Here is a 23,273-nt window from a genome sequence, read left to right on the forward strand (position 1 = left end):
AATATGGGGATTGTTAAAATAGGAATACTCAGCATCTAGCAGCCAATAACTGCATTAGACAGAAAAAAAACAGCACATGGAAGTCAAGTAACAGAGTAGCTCACATAACCATTCTCTAAAGGTAAGAGCCACTGCACAGACCTCTAGGAAACTAACAATCTACAGCACTATCTTTACACTGCAATATGTTCTGACACCATGGGACAGTGCACAGATATTACAGTGGTGAGGGCCATATAAGTACCTGGACAAAAATCCAGGATCCTCTGAAATAAGGATTTGGTCCATCTATGTATTTATATGGGACTTAGCACCACAGCATTGGAGCACCTCTGAAACCCACTGAGGGGTTCTTGCTCCAGCCCAAGCAAGAATGTCTATACTGCTATTTTTTGTCCTGTAGCCCAAGCCCCGTGAGTCTGAGTCAGTTGACCTGGGCTCTGAGACTCGCTGCTATGGATTTTATTTTCTTTGCAGTGTAGATATTCCCAAAATATGCCTAGAATGCTACACAACAGTCTGAACATTAATGACCCATGGATCATGCCAAGTGTATTGGAAGCTTTGAACTCCTGTAGTCTGAATGAGAATATTTTTTTCTCCTTTTAACTTTCTGCTACGTACCCTGAAGCCAGGAAAAAATAGGTTTCAGAGTAACAGCCGTGTTAGTCTGTATTCGCAAAAAGAAAAGGAGTACTTGTGGCACCTTAGAGACTAACCAATTTATTTCATGCTCAAATAAATTGGTTAGTCTCTAAGGTGCCACAAGTACTCCTTTTCTTTCAGGAAAAAATAGTCACCCAAGTAAAGTTAGTGACAAACTAAACCTAACAAACTAGTAAGGAGGAGTCATTTACAACCATGTTCTGCTGCAGCAGGATCTGAAGGGGAGGCTACTGCTGGTTCTACTCCCACCCTTCAGCACCATGATCCTCACGGGATGCCTTCAGAGGAGGTGTTGCACAGAAGAGCCAGAAGTGGGAGAGAAAAACAATAACAAAGGCAGCTGTGAACCTTTTAACCAAAAGAATGGAGGCCTTTTCTTCCAAAGCCAACAATATCCAAATTGAAATAAGACCGACACATAACACTGTATTATAAACACCTCTACTAATTAAATATCTAGCTAATAATATAGAGTGAGAACTTCACAGGCTAGGAGTGGGGGTTAAGGGAAATACAACTGGCCCTTTTAGAAACAGACAGGCCATATCAGGTTTGCTTATACTATACAGAGGTACTATAGTATCTGTTTAAAGGTATGCTTGACCTCCATGGTGGTTGCCCTATAGATCTTATGAGGCAGATTGGCCTGAGGCTGGCTTCTAGTTCTGACATTGATTGTAACTACAGGGGAAAGCCAGGGGAAGAATAACAATGAAAAATACAAGGCACTTTGTACGCTATCCCAGGCTGACTAAATGTACTTGTGTATAATGAAATAATAAGCTTAACATCCTTCCCTCCCTAAAATATATTGTGTGAATTTAATGCTGGCGAAAGATGCTGGGTGTCTGCCTTAGAGACTGAAGTCTTCCATCCAGGTACAACACATGCAGCAGCAGTGCGAGTTTCCCCCACTGACCAACCAATGTTCTTCAATCCTCAAATGACGGGGTAATTCAGTCTTCATGCCTGCTGAGTGCTTGGCTTCTCTGCCGACATAGCCAATAGGGGAACCATTTTGTGGTATTTGTGGTTGTGGTTATTTGCCTTCCTGAATGGAGACGATTGAAAAGCCAATGGATGGTAATGGAAAAAAAGACTTTCAGTCTACTCAAGCTAGGATGAAAATTTTGAAGGCCTGTTTAGGTGTTCTGAGGTTTTATTAAAACAAAAATTATTCAAATACTACTGGTCACTATATTAGTGTAGTTCACTACCTATTAGTTTGATGCTTTGATTTTTTTCCCCTTCTCAGACAAGTCACTCGTTATGATCTCACTATTTAGTTATTTTAATTAACCAGTCATGAATATATTATGGGATAGCTTACCTGCTTCGAATAATGATACAGTCCTGATAGAGCCGGTCGTACATACAGATCTTTAGATCGACATTTGGATTGGGCACCCAAACAGGCACATCAACAGAGACTCCAATGACACAAAAGTGTAGCTATATATTTGAATATACAAATTAATAATGGTTACTACTTTTCAGAAGCCATTGAAAATTTCTAACAATTCAGGATAAAGGAAAATTAGGTTTGTGCTGATAAACAGCAGAATCATATATCCTATTATTAATATTAAAGACATTTTAAGTAAACACAATGAAGAAAATATCCTTTATAAATTAAAATGTTGCAGCTTTCACTTACCAGTATAAAACACAAACTATAGTAGTTTTTGTCCACACATGATAGAAGGCATACATGAGTGTCATACTGGCTAATATTTTAGATTTTTACGTAAAATACAGGATTTTTTTTTAATTTAGCACTACAAGTTTAATAACCCTGGAGACTGCAGTCTGTTTGTGGGATAAACAGTTATATCATTGTCAGCACAGTGCAAGCTGCTCCCACAGTGACCCCCCACCAAAGGACTCAGCCCAGTCCTAGAGGGAATACTCCTTCCTTCCTAAGAAGTGTATCCACAAAGTCATGAGGGTCTGGACTACTCCTCTGCAGCTCTTTTTGTGGAGCTGCTTCTTTGTGGATTTGGGGGAGTGCCAGGTTTGGGGCAGACAGCCTGCTACTAAGTGTAGATTTTCTGCCAAACTGCTAAGATGAACACCCAGGCAGTGTGTGGCCTGAAATAAAAGTGTAGCATTAAAATACGTTGTAGTGGTAATTAGAGTTGTCACCTGTCCCAGTTATCATGCATTCTGTGTGTGGTTTCACTCTCCTTTCTCAGGATGACTATAAACTTATTTTTCTCTAACCTCTCCCACAGCTTCAACCCCACCTCCCAACCCCTTGTAGTTCTTGTTACACATAGAAGGATGTCAAAATTGCTTTTCTTCAGTGTGTTGGACCAGACCCTGGCACTTAGAAACACTCACTGGTTTGCAGTTTGGGTTGTCAAATGTAATCTCAAACTCTGCACGTACATCCCCAGGGACGCAGGGAGTAAAAATAATCTGAAGTTTGATTGAGCTGAAGGGTCCAATTTCACCTTCTGTAACCTAAACATGATGCAAAAAAAGTGTTACTAACTTTCATTTAAAATCTGGCTGTATTATTCTGTTCTATATAGGACCGTACACTGTGCTTATCCTGGTAGTATCTGAGCCTGTACTGTATTACTTTGTACATACTGATATATCAATATAAATATGTTATATTGATCTATATAGTTACATAGCTCATCCCATTGTCAGACTGAATGCACTATGCTGGACATAGTAGAAAATGTATCAACAGTACCTTAAAGAGCTTGATCCTTCAAAAAACTGAGCACCTAATCTGAGTCACAGAGTTCCTTCAATTTCCAAAGGGTGTTCAGCCATGGACTCTAAGTGTGACATCTGAGTTATGTGTTCTCTCCTCTGATGGAAGGAGGATAGAATACACACTATCTGGGCTGGCATGTAAGTGATACATGAAGCAATGCTTTTTTGTGCTACCACTCACGGGCCTGTTCTTCCTCCCACTGAATTCAACAGCAGCAGGTTCAACAGCCTCTCCTACTCCCCTTCACAAGGGGAGCAGCAGAAGCCAACTGAAGCTTGCAACCTACGGTGGGTTTTGTAAAGCCCAGGACATGTGGAAATCCTGCTCCAAAACAGCCAACACCACTTACTGCTGAGAGTGAGAGTGAGGGATAAGTCGGGGCTTTCCAGCCTCTCTCTGAGTGGATTCAGAGGCAACTGTCTTTCCCCCAATCTCACATAGGCTGCATCCACAGTTGAGAGGAGCCTAGGTAGCCTCCTGCCATCATATTCATTCTCATCTGAAACCTTGTCTCTGGCCATATTATTTTTATATATATATATATATATATATATAATCTCCTTTCTCTCTCTCTGGGTAAATTTCCGCACCCCCGCCAAATCTTTCTAGATTGCAAGCTCTTTAAGCCAAGCACTGTGTCTTGCTAAGTCTGTGCAAGGCTGAGAGCATTTTGAGTGCTGCTTCAATATAATTAATAATAATAAAAATAAAAGCAGCAAACTGTGGCCTGATTTCAGTGAAAGCATGAGAATTCACATCCCATACAGTTGTGGGAATGTTTGCAAATTCCATGAAATAATGATGAATCTATGAAAGGGGATGAAATTCAATGAAAATTCCCCAGTCTGACTACAATATGTTTGGTTTAATTTTACATAAAACATTGTACATTTTTTAAAGGCATAGAAGACACAGAGTAGCTGATCCCAAAATTGAAATGGTGCAAAGTATAAAATAGGTGTAGACTCTTTCCTGACAGCTGGATATGGTACATTTTAGGCAGAAAAAGGCAGTGTAAAGTAGGTCAAACTACGGAGTCCAAATACAGTAAAACCTCAGGTACGAACACCTCGGGAATGGTGTTGCTCATGACTCTGAAGTGTTCGTAACTCTGAACAAAATCTTATGGTTGTTCTTTCAAAGGTTTACAACTGAACATTGACTTAATACAGCTCTGAAACGACTATGCAGAAGAAAAATGCTGCTTTTAATCATCTTAATTTAAATGATTCAAGCACAGAAAAAGTTTCCTTCCTTTGTCAAATCTTTTTTATAACTTTCCCTTTATTTTTTAGTAGTTTAACACAGGACTGCACTTTACAGTATTTGCTTTCCCCCCCCATCTCTGGTTCCAAATGAGGGGTCTGGTTGACTGGTCAGTTCATAACTCTGAGGTTCTGCTGTACATATAAAATGCCTAAAATAAAACCACACTAAGTGTGATGTGATACAGTGAAACCTTATGGGTTTATCAGTGCTCACACTGAAACCAACGCAAGTTTTGCTTGAGTAAAGAATGCAGGATTTGGTTCATGGTCAGTTCCTTGCTCAAGAATTGGACTAGCTGAATGTCCGTACATATCTCAGTAAAAACATTACCTTGCCCAATGTAATTTCAATGAGTTCTTCTTCATGTGGCGGTTCTGCTGGGCTTTGTGCATTTTCTGCCTCTAGATCTGCCTCGGTGATTAATGCATCTTGACTAAATTGTTCTAAAAGACAAACCGGATGTTTGGCCTGAGTAACTAACTCTGTGTTAAAAGCATCAGAACTCATGTCCCTTGAGTTCTGGGGAATAATACAAGGCCCATATCTTCTCTCAGGTTTTTGAGGAGGGGATTTATGGGGGAATCTAGAAAATGATTTCTCTTTGTTCATATGAATGATCAGGAGAGAAGAGGGTACAATTTAATGGTTAAAGACGTACTGTAAATGTTCAGAATGCAGCAAGACCTGTTGTTGTTCTTAACTTATCTTGTTTGAGAGTGAGTTCATAGTCGACAGTTTGCTCTAGTCAGGTGATAGCTCTATCTTCCCCGCTTATGAGCCTCCCGCTACTGGGTGAGTTTCATTGGTCTAGTGGAATGTAGCTGTGATAGGTGGCCAGGTTCATCCCAGAGGGAGCTGGGTCCAATCCCATGAAGGGCCCCAAATCACAGAGCTTGAATTGGACTCTGTATCCAGCGGGGATCCAATAGGGAGTGCAGAGAGCAGAATATCAGTGTGATGTTTTCAGTAAAACCTGTGTTGCAAGCATGATGTCCTGCTGCATTTTGGACCATTAGCTGATTCATACTCAGCACAGATATAAACATAGAATCATAGAAGATTAGAGTTGGAAGAGACCTCAGGAGGTCATTCAGTCCCCCCTGCTCAAACCAGGACCAACCCCAACTAACTCATCACAGCCAGGGCTTTGTCAAGCCGGGCCTTAAAAACCTCTAAGGATGGAAATTCCACCACCTCCCTAGGCAACCATTCCAGTGCTTCACCACCCTCCTAGTGAAATAGATTTTCCTAATATTCAACCTAGACCACCCCCACTGCAACTTGAGACCACTGCTTCTTGTTCTGTCATCTGCCACTACTGAGAACAGCCTAGCTCCGTCCTCTTTGGAACCCTCCTTTAGGCAGTCGAAGGCTGCTATCAAATCCCCCCTCACTCTTCTCTTCTGCAGACTAAATAAGCCCAATTCCCTCAGCCTCTCCTTGTAAGTCATGTTCTCCAGCCCCCAATCATTTCCGTTGCCCTCCGCTGAACTCTCTCCAATTTGTCCACATCCTTTCTGTAGTGGGGGGGCCCAAAACTGGACACAATATTCCAGATGTGGCCTCACCAGTGCTAAATAGAGGGGAATAATCACTTCCCTCGATCTGCTGGCAATGTTTCTACTAATGCAGCCCAATATGCAGTTAGCCTTCTTGGCAACAAGGGCACACTGTTGACTCATATCCAGCTTCTCATCCATTGTAATCCCCAGGGCCTCTTCTGAACTGCCTCTTAGCCAGTCGGTCCCCAGCCTGTAGCAGTGCATGGGATTCTTCTGTCCTAAGTGCAGAACTCTGCACTTGTCCTTCTTGAACCTCATCAGATTTCTTTTGGCCCAATCCTCCAATTTGTCTAGGTCACTCTGGACCCTATCCCTACCCTCCATCGTACCCAAGCTTAGTGTCATCCGTGAATGTGAACATCATAGAATCATAGAATATCAGGGTTGGAAGGGACCTCAGGAGGTCATCTAGTCCAACCTCCTGCTCAAAGCAGGACCAATCCCCAATTAAATCATCCCAGCCAGGGCTTTGTCAAGCCTGACCTTAAAAACTTCTAAGGAAGGAGATTCTACCACGTCCCTAGGTAACGCATTCCAGTGTTTCACCACCCTCCTAGTGAAAAAGTTTTTCCTAATATCCAACCTAAACCTCCCCCACTGCAACTTGAGACCATTACTCCTAGTCCTGTCCTCTTCTACCACTGAGAATAGTCTAGAACCATCCTCTCTGGAACCACCTCTCAGGTAGTTGAAAGCAGCTATCAAATCCCCCCTCATTCTTCTCTTCTGCAGACTAAACAATCCCAGTTCCCTCAGCTTCTCCTTATAAGTCATGTGTTCCAGACCCCAATCATTTTTGTTGCCCTTCGCTGGACTCTCTCCAATTTATCCACATCCTTCTTGTAGTGTGGGGCCCAAAACTGGACACAGTACTCCAGATGAGGCCTCACCAATGTCGAATAGAGGGGAACAATCACGTCCCTCGATCTGCTCGCTATGCCCCTACTTATACATCCCAAAATGCCATTGGCCTTCTTGGCAACAAGGGCACACTGCTGACTCATATCCAGCTTCTCATCCACTGTCACCCCTAGGTCTTTTTCCGCAGAACTGCTGCCTAGCCATTCGGTCCCTAGTCTGTAGCTGTGCATTGGGTTCTTCCGTCCTAAGTGCAGGACCCTGCACTTATCCTTATTGAACCTCATCAGATTTCTTTTGACCCAAACCTCCAATTTGTCTAGGTCCCTCTGTATCCTATCCCTGCCCTCCAGCGTATCTACCACTCCTCCCAGTTTAGTATCATCCGCAAATGTGCTGAGAGTGCAATCCACACCATCCTCCAGATCATTTATGAAGATATTGAACAAAACCGGCCCCAGGACTGACCCCTGGGGCACTCCACTTGACACCGGCTGCCAACTAGACATGGAGCCATTGATCACTACCCGTTGAGCCCGACAATCTAGCCAACTTTCTACCCACCTTATGGTGCATTCATCCAGCCCATACTTCCTTAACTTGCTGACAAGAATACTGTGGGAGACCGTCTCAAAAGCTTTGCTAAAGTCAAGATACAATACATCCACTGCTTTCCCTTCATCCACAGAACCAGTAATCTCATCATAGAAGGCGATTAGATTAGTCAGGCATGACCTTCCCTTGGTGAATCCATGCTGAGTGTTCCTGATCACTTTCCTCTCATGTAAGTGCTTCAGGATTGATTCCTTGAGGACCTGCTCCATGATTTTTCCGGGGACTGAGGTGAGGCTGACTGGCCTGTAGTTCCCAGGATCCTCCTTCTTCCCTTTTTTAAAAATTGGCACTACATTAGCCTTTTTCCAGTCATCCGGGACTTCCCCCGTTCGCCACGAGTTTTCAAAGATAATGGCCAATGGCTCTGCAATCACAGCCGCCAATTCCTTTAGCACTCTCGGATGCAACTTGTCCGGCCCCATGGACTTGTGCACGTCCAGCTTTTCTAAATAGTCTCTAACCACCTCTTTCTCCACAGAGGGCTGGCCATCTATTCCCCATGTTGTGATGCCCAGCGCAACAGTCTGGGAGCTGACCTTGTTAGTGAAGATAGAGGCAAAAAAAGCATTGAGTACATTAGCTTTTTCCACATCCTCTGTCACTAGGTTGCCTCCCTCATTCATTAAGGGGCCCACACTTTCCTTGGCTTTCTTCTTGTTGCCCACATACCTGAAGAAACCCTTCTTGTTACTCTTGACATCTCTCGCTAGCTGCAGCTCCAGGTGCGATTTGGCCCTCCTGATTTCATTCCTACATACCCGAGCAATATTTTTATACTCTTCCCTGGTCATATGTCCAACCTTCCACTTCTTGTAAGCTTCTTTTTTATGTTTAAGATCCTCTAGGATTTCACCGTTAAGCCAAGCTGGTCGCCTGCCATATTTACTATTCTTTCGACACATCGGGATGGTTTGTCCCTGTAACCTCAATAAGGATTCTTTAAAATACAGCCATCTCTCCTGGACGCCTTTCTCCCTCATGTTATTCTCCCAGGGGATCCTGCCCATCAGTTCCCTAGGTTGTCAAAGTCTGCTTTTCTGAAGTCCAATATTCTTCATCGGGATAACATTGGACGTTTGACACCAGTTTATACCAGCCGAACATCTGACTCTTACTATTTTGCAATTCTCCCAATCCAATATTCAGTTACTGGCACTAATATTCTCTGCACAAAGGATCAGCCCAAATTCACCCCCCACAACAGGTTCCACATCCACTCTGGCTCCACTTGGAGGTTGGTCACGCATGACTTGCCCTGGGTGAATCCATGTTGACTGTTCCTGATCACCTTCTTCTCCCTCCAAGTTTGTGGGAATTCTCCCTCCAAGTGCTTCAAAATGGATTCCTTGAGGACCTGCTCCATGATTTTTCCAGGGAATGGGGTGAGGCTGACTGGTCTGTAGTTCCCCAGATTCTCCTTCTTCCCTTAATAATGATTATTTTAGATTGATTATAGCATCTACCCTCCTAAAAGATTCCAAAGTGCCTCAAACTATATTCATATTGCACAAAGAAAAGTACCCACTTCTGGAGTGGGGGCAGTAACCAGCCGGTGACTGCACATGTAATGCCAACAGACCCTGGTCATCGTTGGCGGGATTGAACCTGGGACCTCTGGAGTTAAATGCATGAACTAAAAGCCATATGGCTGTTAGTTAAGGCTGTAGAGCAGACTCATTCATCTGTGTCTCTAAGTGGTCTCAGTGCCACTACATGGGACAGAACACCACACCCAGGAGGTGTGTGGCTTACACATACTTCATAATTGGGGGAAGAGGGGAAATTTTGGCCAACTTAGCAAATCATGCTCAATATGTCATGGGATCTTTAATATGCATGGAGAACAGAGAAGATCTTAACGTTTAAGATCTCACCCAAAAGACAGCATACAGATATTGTATGTTGTAGAGAGAGCATCATAATTGGAACAAAACAATCTAAAGAACTGTTACTGAATCTTTTAGGTTCAAAACACAAAATCCATTTTTTTAATTAAAAAAAGAAATCTTTATATGATTTTCAGTGTCTTTTGATCAGAATGGTAAAATGATCAGAATGACTGGGAGCACTTCGCTTCTTAAATATCTGTATTAATGGCTGTAAGTCTCCCCCCCCCCAATCTTATAAAGCACAAAATAAAGATTAAAAGATGAAAGGAAAAATGTCTGAGGAGCTTCATCTGTATGTCATTTTGTTCCTAAAATTATAGGTTGTAAAAATAAACTTGTCATGTGGTTCTCTTGTGAAAGGTGGGTGTTCAGTTGATGAGACAAGAACAATGATAACAATTTTGTAGTCTCTGCAGGAAAACTCAGTTGGATTTTGTTTTTACCCGAGGTTAGTAGTTGATAAGGAGGGAGGTTGTTGGGGACATTCTCCACTGCTTTTGGTATATGCAAGAGTGCCAGTGCATTATTTTTAGTCACTTTTGTGTGGTCCCCAGATGCCTTTAGGTTGGGACAGCATACAAACAAAAACATCTATTACTACTGGAATGGTTATTTGTTTCACTTATTGAGCAGGTTTACTAAGCATCTTAGCTCCAGTCTCCTATGTGAACCAATGAAACTGCTAGGAGAATGCTTAGCCTCAGAAATTGCAGAAGGTCAATTTTCTAAAACCATAGTCTCACCTATATGGCTGCTGCCCAGGTTGCTTTCAGTCTTCTGGCTCTCAGGCAGGCTTATGTGTAGGGTAACTTCTTCAGTATGGACAGGAGAAACTTGTTCCTTGTTTTCATATATAGATGATTCCACAGGACTGCTGCTGGCTTTCTCTTCAGAGGTGATGCCATCTAAAGCAGGACTAACCTAATTAGATGATTTATAGAAAAGATTTTAAAACATAAAACATATCAAGATGTAACTTAATTGCACCTAGCTCCAATTCCATCTGCCACTTTTCGAAAGGAAGTAGCCTTATTATCTATCTACATTATATATTGTGTGTGGAGAAAATGCACTGTGCGTTCCATACAAAGTGCACACTTCTTTATACTACAGTTTTATTGGCGGTAGGATGCAATTATTGCTGCTCAGAAACAGAACTGATATAGTGAGCACAGTTCACTGGAACATTGAGCGACTGTGTTCAGAAAAATGACTCAGGAAAATTGACATTGTGTATTGGTTCTCAAGGACTTCATAACAAATTTCCGAAAACATACAAGTAAACAGGTGCTTTTCTTTAACTGCCAAAGCTGAAAATTCAGCCTTGGATCTGAGTCAAGCATAGCTTGTTACCAGTGATAAAGACTCTGCATTTGAAACTGGGCAAGTCTGCTGCTAATGTATAGAATCCATATTACTTGTTAAGGTCTTCTGGATTTGCACTGGAATAAAGAGTGATAAAACTTTGTTTTAGTTAGCAAAGAAAGTGGATATGAAAGAGAATATAGACAAGGAGTTGTGAATTCAGAAGGTGTCATTTCTAAATAGTCAATTTTCTTATATGAATAACACTTTTATATTATAGAATTAGAGTGGAAAACCATGGTGAAGAGTCAGCTCAGCAGTTTTATTGTACATTATGTTTGACAGTCTCTCTTATAACAGGTCTATCACTTTCTTCAAATTTAAAAAAGAGATTAGTTTTGAAATACCTTGGAGCCAATTAAACTCTAATATATAAGAAGAAGAAGCTAAAGATTGGGCTGATTAAAAAAAATCAGATGAAATATCCTCAAATTGTCCCATTGATTTACTGTGGGACTTTAACAACATTGTTAAAATGTAAACTTTTTTTTTTTTTAATCAAGACAGCAGTTACAGGGCATGATAAGATTGATGGTATGATTTTTTTAAAACCGCACTGGAGGAAAAAAAAAAAAAGATTCACTGGAAATGCCACCCTGGAATCAACTAATTATCCCAGCTTTCTTTTTTTTTAAAAAAAATTAAGCGTCTAACTTTGTGGTTGCAGAGGAAAGAATGAAAATGTGACCTGTGTATACCTGAAATGCTCAGAAAACCCCAAATGTATTATTTTAATTTTTTTTTATAATTTTAAAACTGATTCCATGATATTTTGGGAGGCCCAGACTCTATTTTTGAATGCTTGCGTTTGTCAATGTTGCATAACTGTTTTTCAAATCTAACAAGCTCTACTGGCTGGAGTGTCTAAATCAGTCTGATGAAATGCCCTTGGACCCACCATTCTTTCAAGGGAAGATTTCGCTGTTGTTGTGCATGTGCCATTGTCACCCGCTGATGTCTGAAGTTTAAATCTCGTTCCCAAAGCGCCACGGTTTGTTAGGATGATCATCCGTGAAATTGTCTCCCCCACCACGTGAGTGCCAAAGTCAATGAGCTCTTTATCTAGTGCCAGCTGTAAGGAGAAAAACCATAATTACTGCTGTCCTAGATAGTCAGTAATGTCAATTAAATGAACATCTACCATTTTCAGCATAAGACTTGAAAGTCCTTATTACCTCTTCAAAGACAATGTCAAATAATGACACAAATTATGGGCACTCTTCTGTCTTTTGTGTAGAAGCCAACCCATCTGAACAACAAAGTCATATTAAAGTGAACAACTTTCCTTTCACTCCATTAAATGATGCTGGAAACAGTTGGCCAGATTCTGCGATTAGTTACATCATTGCATAAATCTGTGGTAACTCCAATGAAATCCAGGGAGTTATTCTGTATTTATACATTGGTTTTCAGGGCAGAATTTGGCCCTGTTGTTCTTTTTATATCACAATTAGTTGGACTTATCTCGCTGGAAAAGAAGAGTGTCCAATGTATTGTATTGACTCGCAATCAATTTGTGACACATTCTAGCTTGTTAGGTCTATAACAGCTTTAACCTCATAGTGACTCATTAGTAGAGGTGGAATTTTCATTGATCTTGTAATTAAGTTTATGGAAGAGGCATATGAAATAGTTTCAAGCATCACGTGGCTGAAGAGAATGAGTCTTTCTTTAGTAAAACTTGTTAACCTTCAATCTGCTAGCAGACCACAGTGGGCTGAATTCCCACAAACTTTTAAAGCATACAGAATGTTTCTTTATACAATTTACACTTCAATTCGTAAAATATTAAAGTTGCTATAGTTCAGATCTTTCCCCTTTCCGCATCTTTCTTTAAAGCTTCCACGGACCCTTTCCCATAGAAAGTGTTATTTCTTTTGAAAGGGATGGAAAACAAATCCATTTTATAAGAGGCAACTTTAAATGAAGCAAAGACATAGGAAAATTACTTTGGTTGACAAGGACTCTAGTTATGTGAAATAGAGAATGTACACAACTGTAATGGCCTGGAAAATCATTGAATCCATGATAGCAGACAACTGGCCATCTGCTCTTTCAAATCCATATACACAACTCAAAGGCTTTATGATCACTGAGATGTTTTCTTATGGGTTTGCTGTGCTGCTAAATTTCACATTTAGTAGCAAATAGATATTAGAGCAGCTGATTTATTAGGCAATTTATTTACTGGCAATTTGCTGCCAAGTCAGGGGTGAAGTTCTGAATCAGGCACTACGGTGATATTTAATACCAGTATTCATGGCCATAGGCACCAACTCATGGGTGCTCCAGCGCTGGAGCACCCATGGAAAAAAATAGTGGGTGTTCAGCACTCACTGGCAGCCCCCCCAATCAGCTCCTCCTTCCCCCCAGCACCTCCCACCCTCCGGTGGCCCTGACTATCAGCTCCTCCCCTCCCTCCCAGTGCCTCCCACCCACCCAGGAGGTGCTGGCGAGAGGGGGAGGAGCAAGGGTGGGGTGCGCTTGGGGGAGCGGTGGAATGGGGCAGGGGTGGGGGGTTGGGAGAAGGGATGGAATGGGGGCGGGGCCTGGGATGGAGCAGGGGTCGAGCACCCCCAGCAACTCATAAAGACAGTGTCTGTGTTCATGGCTATGGGAAATCAACAAAAAGTTGCTCATTTCAAGGGTTGACTTTTTTACCTTGACTTGTAGGGAACAGAGGGATGATTAGAAGAAGCACCTTTTGTTGAAGAAAAATGATGGATTTAGGGCTTGGCTACACTTGCGAGTTAAAGCGCTTTAAAGCAGCCCTGGGTGTCCTAGCTCCACTACCCTTCCACACTGGCAAGGCATGTAGAGCGCTCTGACTCTGCGGTTAGAGTGCTCCAGGTACTCCACCTCGGCGAGAAGATTAACACTTGGTGCGCCTTGGCTGAAACACCCGGGCATCAGTGTGAACGAGGTGTTGCATTACTGCGGTCTGATAAGCTTCCAGAAACATCGCATAATCCCCTTAAGTCAAGTGGCCACTCTTGTCATTGTTTTGGAATCACTGCAGGAATGAGGATATGCCCTTTGAAAGCTCTGTTTCTGACAGCCGGCTGCTTATCTGCTCCAAGACAAAGCAAACCATTACTGTGGAATGCTGTGTATGAGAGAGAGAGAGGCTGGGGGGGGGAAGGGGGAGTCTACTGCCGTCTGAACTTACAAGACAGCATGCTGACCTGGTCTCAGCCCCCCAAAAACCCACACTCTCCCCCCCTACATACACACAACACACTCCCTGTCACACTCCCCCCCATTTGAAAAGCACGTTGCAGCCACTTGCATGCTGAGATAGCTACCACAATGCACTGCTCTCTGTAGCCGTTGCAAGAGCTGCTAATGTGGTCATGCCAGTGCGCTTGCAGTTGTCAGTGTGGACAGACTACAGCACTTCCCTACTGCGCTCTACAAAGGCTGGTTTAACTCAAAGCGCTCTACATCTGCAAGTGTAGCCCTGCCCTTCGGGCTTGTCTACACTTACATTTTATAGCGCTCTAACATGTTGGTTCAGGAGGGTGAAAAATCACCCCCCTGAGCGCAGCACGTCGGAGTGCTTTAAAGCGCTAGTGTGGACAGGCTTCGAGCGCTGGGAGCCATGCTCCCAGCACTCTGAGCTAATCCCCTCGCGGAGGTGGATTACCAGGAGCGCTGGGAGAGCTCTCTCGCAGCGCTCGCGCACAACCACACTTGCGCTTCAAAGCGCTGCCGCAGGAGCGCTCCTGCGGCAGCGCTTTGAAGTTTCCAGTGTAGCCATGCCCTTAGTACATGCTCCACTTTCAGTATCAAGTAATCCTACTGAAGTCAAAATGACTTCTCATGTGCTTAAATTTAAGCACATGGTTAAGTGGTTTACTAGATTGAGGACTTCCTGAATAATACACTGCATTTCTTTTCACAGTTTCTATTTTCTTATTTTTCCTCTTCTATGTATTTGATTATTTTTGCTTTGTTCCACTATCTCGGAGTAAAACTTGCTGTCTGCTGAGCTCTCAATGTGAAATACAATAAAGGAACTTAAACAATCCAAACTCAAACTTTTCTGAATTTTAACAACAGTACTAAAAATTCCAAGCTAGAGCAAAACAAATGTTTTCGACAAACTTTTTTCAGCAAAAGATGCAGATTTGAAAACGTGGAAACATTTTGCAGATTCACATTGTTTTTGCCTAACATTTTAAGTCAAGAAAAAAACCCCAAAACCCTTCAAATCAAACCATTACATTTTGATATTTTCAAAATGAAATGTTTACATTTTTTTTTGGTTCAAAATAATTTTTCATTTTGAAATTTCCTTTAATTTTATTTTTAAAATTAAACTTTAAAAAAATGTTCAACCAAAATGAAACCTTTTGTTCAAGCTGAAATGAATTTTTTTCAACTCTTTGATTCATGGAAAATTTTTGAAAAATTTCCTTTTTGGTTTGATCTGACACAACTTTAAAATAATTAATTTTATTTATTTATTTATTTTAGAATTGCCAATGAACTGAAAAATCTATAATTTGCCCAGTTCTACTCCAGGATATTTCTCCTGTGTCTAAATCCTTTTTATACCTGTTTGGGCTGCTAAAAGGACTACTAGGAATACTCCAAATTTTGTATTTGCAACCGATTCCTCAGTGACTGCTATATTGGAAAAATCATCCTGCATACCCATTTCCATCCAGTGTCTAGATTTGTTTAGTGTCAGTCTGTAGGCACACATTGTTTATCCCCATCTTTTTTGGTCTGTGATGCAATCTTGTGACTGATATATCTTCACTTATCTGATAAGGAAGTTTCAAAAGAGCTGCTGCTCTGCCAAAGTACATTCTTCAAAGTAGCCCATGAGAAATCAAATGCCCCCACTTAAGAAAAACTAGTGCCTCCTGTGAAAATACGGTGTGTCATAGCTTAAATATAATAGGTATATGTTCCTCATTTAAAACCAGGTTTAAAATTTTTCTAAAGGCTGACACTTTGCGTAAGGAGAGATAGTTTATAAGTTTTATTATGAATAGATGGAGGGATCTAAAGATGTTATATGATTTTTTTTGTCTAAATGGAAAGCTAAGCTTATGAACAATTTCCTAGACATAGGCTGGATTTTCAAAGAAACGTAAGGAAGTAAGGTACGCAACTTCTGTTTGTGACTTTGAACATCTTTTCCCCTCTCCTGTCATATTGTGCCACAATTTTTAAAACAACTCCCAACTGGTTTCCACTGGAAGTTAAGGTCACAGCTCATGGTGAGCTGTATACGTTAAAGTGATTTTTTTAAAGGTCTCAGTGAAACCCTCAGCGTTTGATTGTAATGTGTAAGATAGCACGTCTTCTCATACAATAAGTTATTTTCACATCCAGTAAAATATGAAATACATGTTGTAATGTTATGTTCAAAATAAAACGAGAAGGAAAAGTAATGGGTGTTGGCTACATGTACCACGCATTTACCTACCCTTTTTGCATGTTAATTAGAGGACCCAAATGATAAAGGCTTAACTATAATTTTAACAGATTTTAACTATAAGCACATGAGTACCTTGTAAGCTCTTTGGAGGCAGAACATCTGTTTGTTCTGTGTTTGTACAGCCCCTAGCCCCATGGGATCCTTGTGCATGACTAGGGGATCTAGGCACTTCTGTATTGCACATAATTAATAAATAGTAGTAGTAAGAGTCCCACTGACTCCAGTTAGAGTAGAGTACTCACATGCTTAAAGATAAGCACATGCATAAATCTCTGTAGAGTTTGGGGCCGGAGACTTTAAAAAAACAGCATTTCTTGTTTAACTCAAAATATAACAATGCATCTACTAGGCACAAATGTTGGACATTGTAAGGTTCTTTGTAAGCATGTTAGTAAACAAACTATAAACAAATCTTTATGAAATATGCTAATAGTAATGCTGCACTTTCATAGAAGAATCTATTCAGGAATGAATCATTATGGCAAAAGAGTACTTTAGACAGAGAGGAATAAGTGAAGTGTATACATTTCTATGTATTCTCACTAATATTTATATTCATTTTGCTCTTACACTGGACTCTCTCATCCAAAGTATTTAAAGTTAAAAAAGTTGACTTACCACACATCTCTTGGTTGTACATTTCAGTGGAATGGAAAAGGAACCATTCTGAGCCAAAAATGTGACTTTTCCTTCAAGAACTTCATTTATCTAAACAAAATAATTTAAAAAAATTAATGATGCATCTAAACAGATTAAACATTAAATCTTTAGTCATCTGAACAAGTCAATAAATAAACTAATTACAGTAAAGAAGAAATAAATACATTCTTAAGGTTCGATACTGTAACATAATTTTAGTGTGTCTAGGTTTCTATGTAACTGCAATCTTTTTTTCGTAATTATCTAACTTATTTCAGGAGGTAACATCTAATATGTTCCAGTTTGGAGCAATTTTCAGCCTGAGAATACATGCTACAGATATACTTAATGCTTGGAGTTATAAACAAATATTGCACTAGAAAATGCCAGTGTGTGGTGTGCAAGATAGTTAAATTAGAATATTATTTTTAAGGTTGTAATTATCTTTGTTTCCTTTCTAACAATAAACAAAATCGGACTAAAATGATACAATTATCAAATTAGGTGGGTGGATAACACTATTATTCACACCATCCTGTAACTAACGTATCTGTATTATAATTGCTGCATAAAGTGCACTTACCATTGGTTTAAATGTGACCACCACTTCACATGACATTCCAGCAGACATCTGGCCAGGTGGATCAAAGCTGTGCAGATCATAAATGTATGGCACTGAGTTAGATTTATATATCAAAATCCAGTTCCCAAAATTCACAGGAAAATTACATATTTTTACTTGGGTGAATTTATTACACACAAGTCAGAAAGAGTAACAGGCCAGTGAAAGGCTGTGCAAACATTGAGAAATAATAAATAATCACACTTTGTACTTGTATAGAGCTTTTCACTGGAAAATCTCAAAGTGCTTTAAAAAGGACGAGTGTTATTGTACCCATTTTACAGATGGGGAAACTGAGGCATTGGGGGTGAAGTGATTAGCCCAAGATCATACAAAGTACCAGTAGCAGTGTCAAGAATAGAACCTAAGTCTTTTGACTGCAGTCCCCTGTTCTAGCTACGAGGACACAGCTTCTCCTAATATCTACATGTGTCTGTTGAGCATCCTGACCTGTAATACCTCTGCTAATCAAGTTCCAGAGCAAGGAAAAAAAGAGATAAATTAAAAAGAACCATGCAGTTGCAAGCTGACTACACAACATTACAGTATGTGTTGTCTGTTGCAAATTGTACAGACAGCAACATTTATATCTTATCCTCTGAGTAGAAGTTGCCAGTCATTTCAAATTGTGCCATATTTTACGGTCTTTGTGATGTGAACAAAAAGTCCACCAGGGACTTCAGTGAGACCATTAAACTTCTTTTCAATTGTGACTGAAACAGGATTTATGAGACAAGAAATCTAGCTGCTGCATTCTAAGTACTGCTAGTGAGTCACAGCTGAGGGTCTGTTCTGGCAACATGCCAGAGAAGATGGAAACTAAGCAAATGAAATAACTGGATATTATTAGTAAGGGGAATTCCCAGGCAAGCTGGACTATCTTGGCACTGTTAGAAACACACCTTAAATCATAAGAAAAACTAATCTTATTAAAGGCACATTTTAAAAAAATCCTCCTCCAATCACACTTGGAAAAAGGGAACACCATTCAAGGTTCTGGGGTTGAAACATGCTTACAGTCTAGAGAAAGTTTGCTGGACTAATCTTCGCTCTTAGCAAGGACCCTCAACCGCAAAGGTAGCCTAAATTCAGCCAGTGCAGCCTGTAAATGGCAAAGATGATGACCTTTCATTGGAGAGTAATCAACATCAAGGTCCAAACATCTGCAATGTTTACTACTTCACCATATTACGTACATTCATTCACACTGTATCTCCTTGCACCCCTAAACATGTCTGCATTATTGCAGTTTGTGTGTGTGTGTGTGAGATGGGGGGAGAGTAGTGTGGACAGCTATGGAGTCCCTTATGGAAAATTCCTACAGGATATTATAGAAACTGAGATCCTTTCAAACTGGGGTTTTGAATGGTCCTATAAAACTTAATGGAGAATTCTGTCCCTGCTATAGAATTCTACAGAATGTCTCTCTTTAAGACTCTTACATTCTAGAGGCTTTTGGAGTAATATCTAAGGAACCATGTTGGTTACATCCATATTGAGTTCTACAGCCCTTTTCCATATGGGTAGCTACATGGGGTTTTGAGTCTGCTCCTATTCGAGTCAATGAAAAAACTCCCATTAACCTGGATGATGCAGGATCATGTCCAGGATGACTCCAGAGCTACCCTTTGTGTGCTGAGCTCCTGGGCAGACTACTCTGTGGGAACATATAGAGGGATGAGGACTCCCAGTGGTGGGTCAGGGGTCTGTGAACTCCTTGGATCCACTGGCCCTCAGATCTGCCCATGAGGGAGCAGCAACTGCCTGAGGCAGTTTGACCTGGCAATAGCTAGGAGTAGCAGCGAGGGAGACACTCCATGCTGCCATGGGCCATGTGTGCATGCATACAACCCATATAATTGGAACACATATTCTAGTTATAAACGGGTTTGTTTTGAACTTGCTCATTGATTGATGACTCCCATGTGCAGTGCAGTATGTCCATTAGTATGAGAACATAGCTGTCCTTTGGTGGAAATACTCTCTATCACTAGTATTATTTTTAAAACACAAAGTATGTAACTGCCTGCCTTATGAAAAAATTCTAACAGTGGAAGAAAATCCACATGTGCGACTCTCTTAAGGGAAGGTAGGTAAGTCAGCTATTAAGACAGCTTTGATTTACTCCGTAGTTTCCGAATGCTTGGCAAAAATTGGTTGGAGTAATAAATTGTTAATCTATGGCTTTCTACTTGAGATAAGGTAAAGCATTACACAGCCTTATTTACAAACGTGATCTGTGCTGTACAAGCAATTAGTATATTATCTTACACAGTCTTATTGGAAAAAAGATATATAGGTAAAATTTCTAGCTAGCTACTTGGTAAATGTAAGGGGAAAGAGTATAATTTAGTTTTTGAAACCTAAATTAATTCAGACATTTTTCCATGCAGTTTCCCAAAAACTGCATTAACGTACTTTGCTCACAGTACCTGAAGCTTAATTTGAAATTGGAAGGTACTTTGACAAACCTATTATACCAAGGTAAGATTTAGGATTTTTAGCAAGTTGTAATTTATATTTCAATCACATATCAGAAATGTTGAATTAAATATGCAATTCAATGAACATGCTAAATAAAGAAAAAAAATAACCAATCCTCAAGAGCATCCAAAGATGTGTAAGAAAATGGCTTTCCTAATCCATAAAAAAGTGTATTCATTTAATTTTAATTAAGAAGTCTTAATAGTTAAAATAATTGGTTCAAATTTTAGATCAATGTACAGTAGACTCCAAAGCTGGCATAAAGTTAGACTCCTATTCAGGAAAGCACTTAAGCATGTTTAAAATTAAGCATGTGCTTAGGTGCTTTCTTGAACTGGGGTCAAATTTGCATCTGTTTCTCCATGAGTCTGTGACTAAATTGTTCAGCATCCAACCTCTTCCCCTTTAACAATGAATGTGACAATGTTCAAGACACTGTAATAGCTTAAACTAGTCAATAGAGTCAAATGTCCTATTTCTAATTCAAAATGTGTTAAATTAAATTAAAATTGCAAAGGGCCATGAAAGGCTGTACTGAGAAGGATATTTGAAAGCAAGAGGTAAAATTTAACAAGAGCTTCTACAGCAGATTGAATTCAGAACTTTTAGCTCTCAAGGAGGTTGTGCTCACTCAGTAACTGTATCTTGTTGATATTCCAATACACTGTTGTAGGGACTGAAAGGATGGGGGTTGGTTTGTTAAGCACCATGGCTTATCTTATTGAGGCGGCTAGAAATTGAAAGCACAGCCTATCTCTACAAAGTGGCAGAGGGCAGTGAGCTGTAAAATAGAATCTCTCGAGTATGAAATCAGTTATTGTATTAACATGACTTGTTCATTTCAGTGGGCAATATTTTGTGTCACTTCACTGGGGTACAACAGAAACATCAATGTCAGAAACTATTTCCTCAGGTTAGCCTGAAGAGTTGGCAACTTTTAAATTCAATTATATGCAAAGCAAGCAAGTTTGGTTCAAGCTGTTTCATCTGTTAATAAATAGCATTTACACACACAATGCTGGCTTTTTTCACTTTTAAGCCTGATTATAATTGGTCTTCTTTTGTTTGGTTTAATAGAGTTCCAAATAAATGTGATATTTCCTTGGTATTTTTTTAAATTAAAGTTACTGAATTCTTGGGTTCAGAACATCTTAATCTAAGATTAGCCCATCCTTAAAAAGAAACAGACCTGGGATGCTCTCATTTGCTGATTCATAGGTATACAAAGGAATTTATCAATATAGTCGTTTATTGGAATCTGTCCCAACTGGACAAAATATTTTGCTACATAATCTATTATCAATATTATGTTAAAGAATTGATGTAGACATCCCTAGAAATTTCTATTTAAATGATCTTTGTTGTAAAGATTTCTATTCCTTTATTTCATCAGCTCTTTTCATCTTAGCCTTTCATATGAACTACCAATAATCAGGAAGTTAACCTGAGCCATACCACAGAGGATGGCAGCTGACAGAAATTTTTTTGCCTATGTTAATGTAAAATCCCTTTCGGTAGCCCAGACAGAAACTCAGGTCCCTTTTCGCTAATTACCAGAGCGGTTCTTTGCCTTTTTCAAAGTGCCTGATATATTAAGTAAGAAACAATAGAAGTATTAATTAAGGCTTGAACCAAAGCCCACTAAAGCGAATAGGAGTCTTTCCATTGACTTCAATGAGCTTTGGATTAGCCCCTTGTTCACGATCACTATCAGATACTACAGAGATGGGCATGTTAGATTTACTAATATTCTCTTAATCCTCATTTTGCAAGACCATGTAATTTTTTCCCCTCACACTGGCATGGAATATTAATGATTTTAGATAAAACAAAAAGTCAGATAATTCTCATGCCCCATCCCTCCTCACTCTTTTGTCTGTTTATTTAGCTTGCAAGATATTTGGAGCAGGAATCTGTTACCCTACATCAGCCAAATTTTCAAATGCTCAGCACCCACAACTGGAACCAGATTTTCAGAGAAAAAAGAAAAATCAACTCCCCTGTAGGAACCTAAGTAAATAGTCAGATTTTCAAAAGTGCTCAGTTTGCTGGATGCCAGGCTCCTTTGAAAATCTGACCAATTATTGAGGTGCCTAATTGGGATCTTAAAATCTGGTCTCAGTTGTGGCTGCTGAGCCCTTCTGAAAATTCTGGTCCATGTCTATAAACTCCAGTGCTTTTCTGTGCAGTTAATTATAACAAATCATCTTATCACCAATGTGTGAGTGGAAAGTGGGCATCTAACTCCCTTAGGTGTCTTTAAAAAGAAATCAGTTAAGGCAGGCATTTTCAAATACCTAGAATATGGACGGAACTATGTGAAATTAAATTCTATCTTGTCTAAAGACCTTCATGTAATTACCAGAAACAAAGGGTAGGAATTAGGAAATGAAGGATAGGAATAAACGGTCAGTTTTCAGAATGGAGAGAGGTAAATAGTGGTGTCCCCCAGGGGTCTGTACTGGGCCCAGTCCTATTTAACTTATTTAGAAAAAGGGGTAAACAGTGAGGTGGCAACATTTGTAGATGATACAAAACTACTCAAGATAGTTAAGTCCCAGGCGGACTCCAAAGAGCTATAAAAGGGATAGATAAGACAGAAAATATCATATTGCCTCTATATAAATCCATGGTACACCCACAATTTGAATACTGTGTGCAGATGTGGTCGCCCCATCTCAAAAAAGATATACTGAAATTGGAAAAGGTTCAAAAAAGGTCAACAAAAATGATTAGGGGTATGGAACGGCTGCCATATGAGAAGAGATGAATAAGGCTGGGACTTTTCAGCTTGAAAAAGAGATGACTAAAGGGGGGATATGACAGAGGTCTATAAAATCATGACTGGTGTGGGGAAGGTAAATATGAGAGGGAATAAATAACACTTCCTTAACACAAGAACTAGGGGTCACCAAAATAAATTAATAGGCAGCAGGTTTAAAACAAACGAAGTATTTTTTCACACAACACACAGTCAACCTGTGGAACTCCTTTCCAGAGGATGTTGTGAAGGCCAAGACTATAACAGGTTCAAAAAAGAACACGATAAATTCATGGAGGATAGGTCCATCAATGGCTATTAGCCAGGATGGGCAGGGATGGTGTCCCTAGCCTC

At 40.1% G+C, this 23,273-nt stretch overlaps 1 protein-coding gene across 5 annotated transcripts in view; it reads right to left on the reverse strand.

The window, feature by feature from the left end:
• CFAP74 (cilia and flagella associated protein 74) overlaps positions 1-23,273 on the reverse strand; it is a 105,886-nt gene that overhangs the window by 33,100 nt on the left and 49,513 nt on the right. For 4 of the 5 annotated variants that reach the window (XM_048825000.2, XM_075120980.1, XM_048824998.2 and 1 more), the window contains 8 exons: positions 17,636-17,702; positions 17,032-17,121; positions 11,857-12,030; positions 10,337-10,514; positions 5,000-5,112; positions 3,010-3,132; positions 1,997-2,118; positions 858-944 (listed from right to left, as the gene is read on the reverse strand). In XM_048825000.2, coding sequence (XP_048680957.1) covers positions 858-944; positions 1,997-2,118; positions 3,010-3,132; positions 5,000-5,112; positions 10,337-10,514; positions 11,857-12,030; positions 17,032-17,121; positions 17,636-17,702 — 954 coding nt within the window. The remainder of the gene's footprint in view (positions 1-857; positions 945-1,996; positions 2,119-3,009; positions 3,133-4,999; positions 5,113-10,336; positions 10,515-11,856; positions 12,031-17,031; positions 17,122-17,635; positions 17,703-23,273) is intronic. The other variant, XM_048824999.2, reaches the window with a different exon arrangement.

The sequence above is a fragment of the Caretta caretta genome, chromosome 18 (assembly GCF_965140235.1).
Source record: "Caretta caretta isolate rCarCar2 chromosome 18, rCarCar1.hap1, whole genome shotgun sequence".
NCBI lineage: Eukaryota > Metazoa > Chordata > Testudines > Cheloniidae > Caretta > Caretta caretta.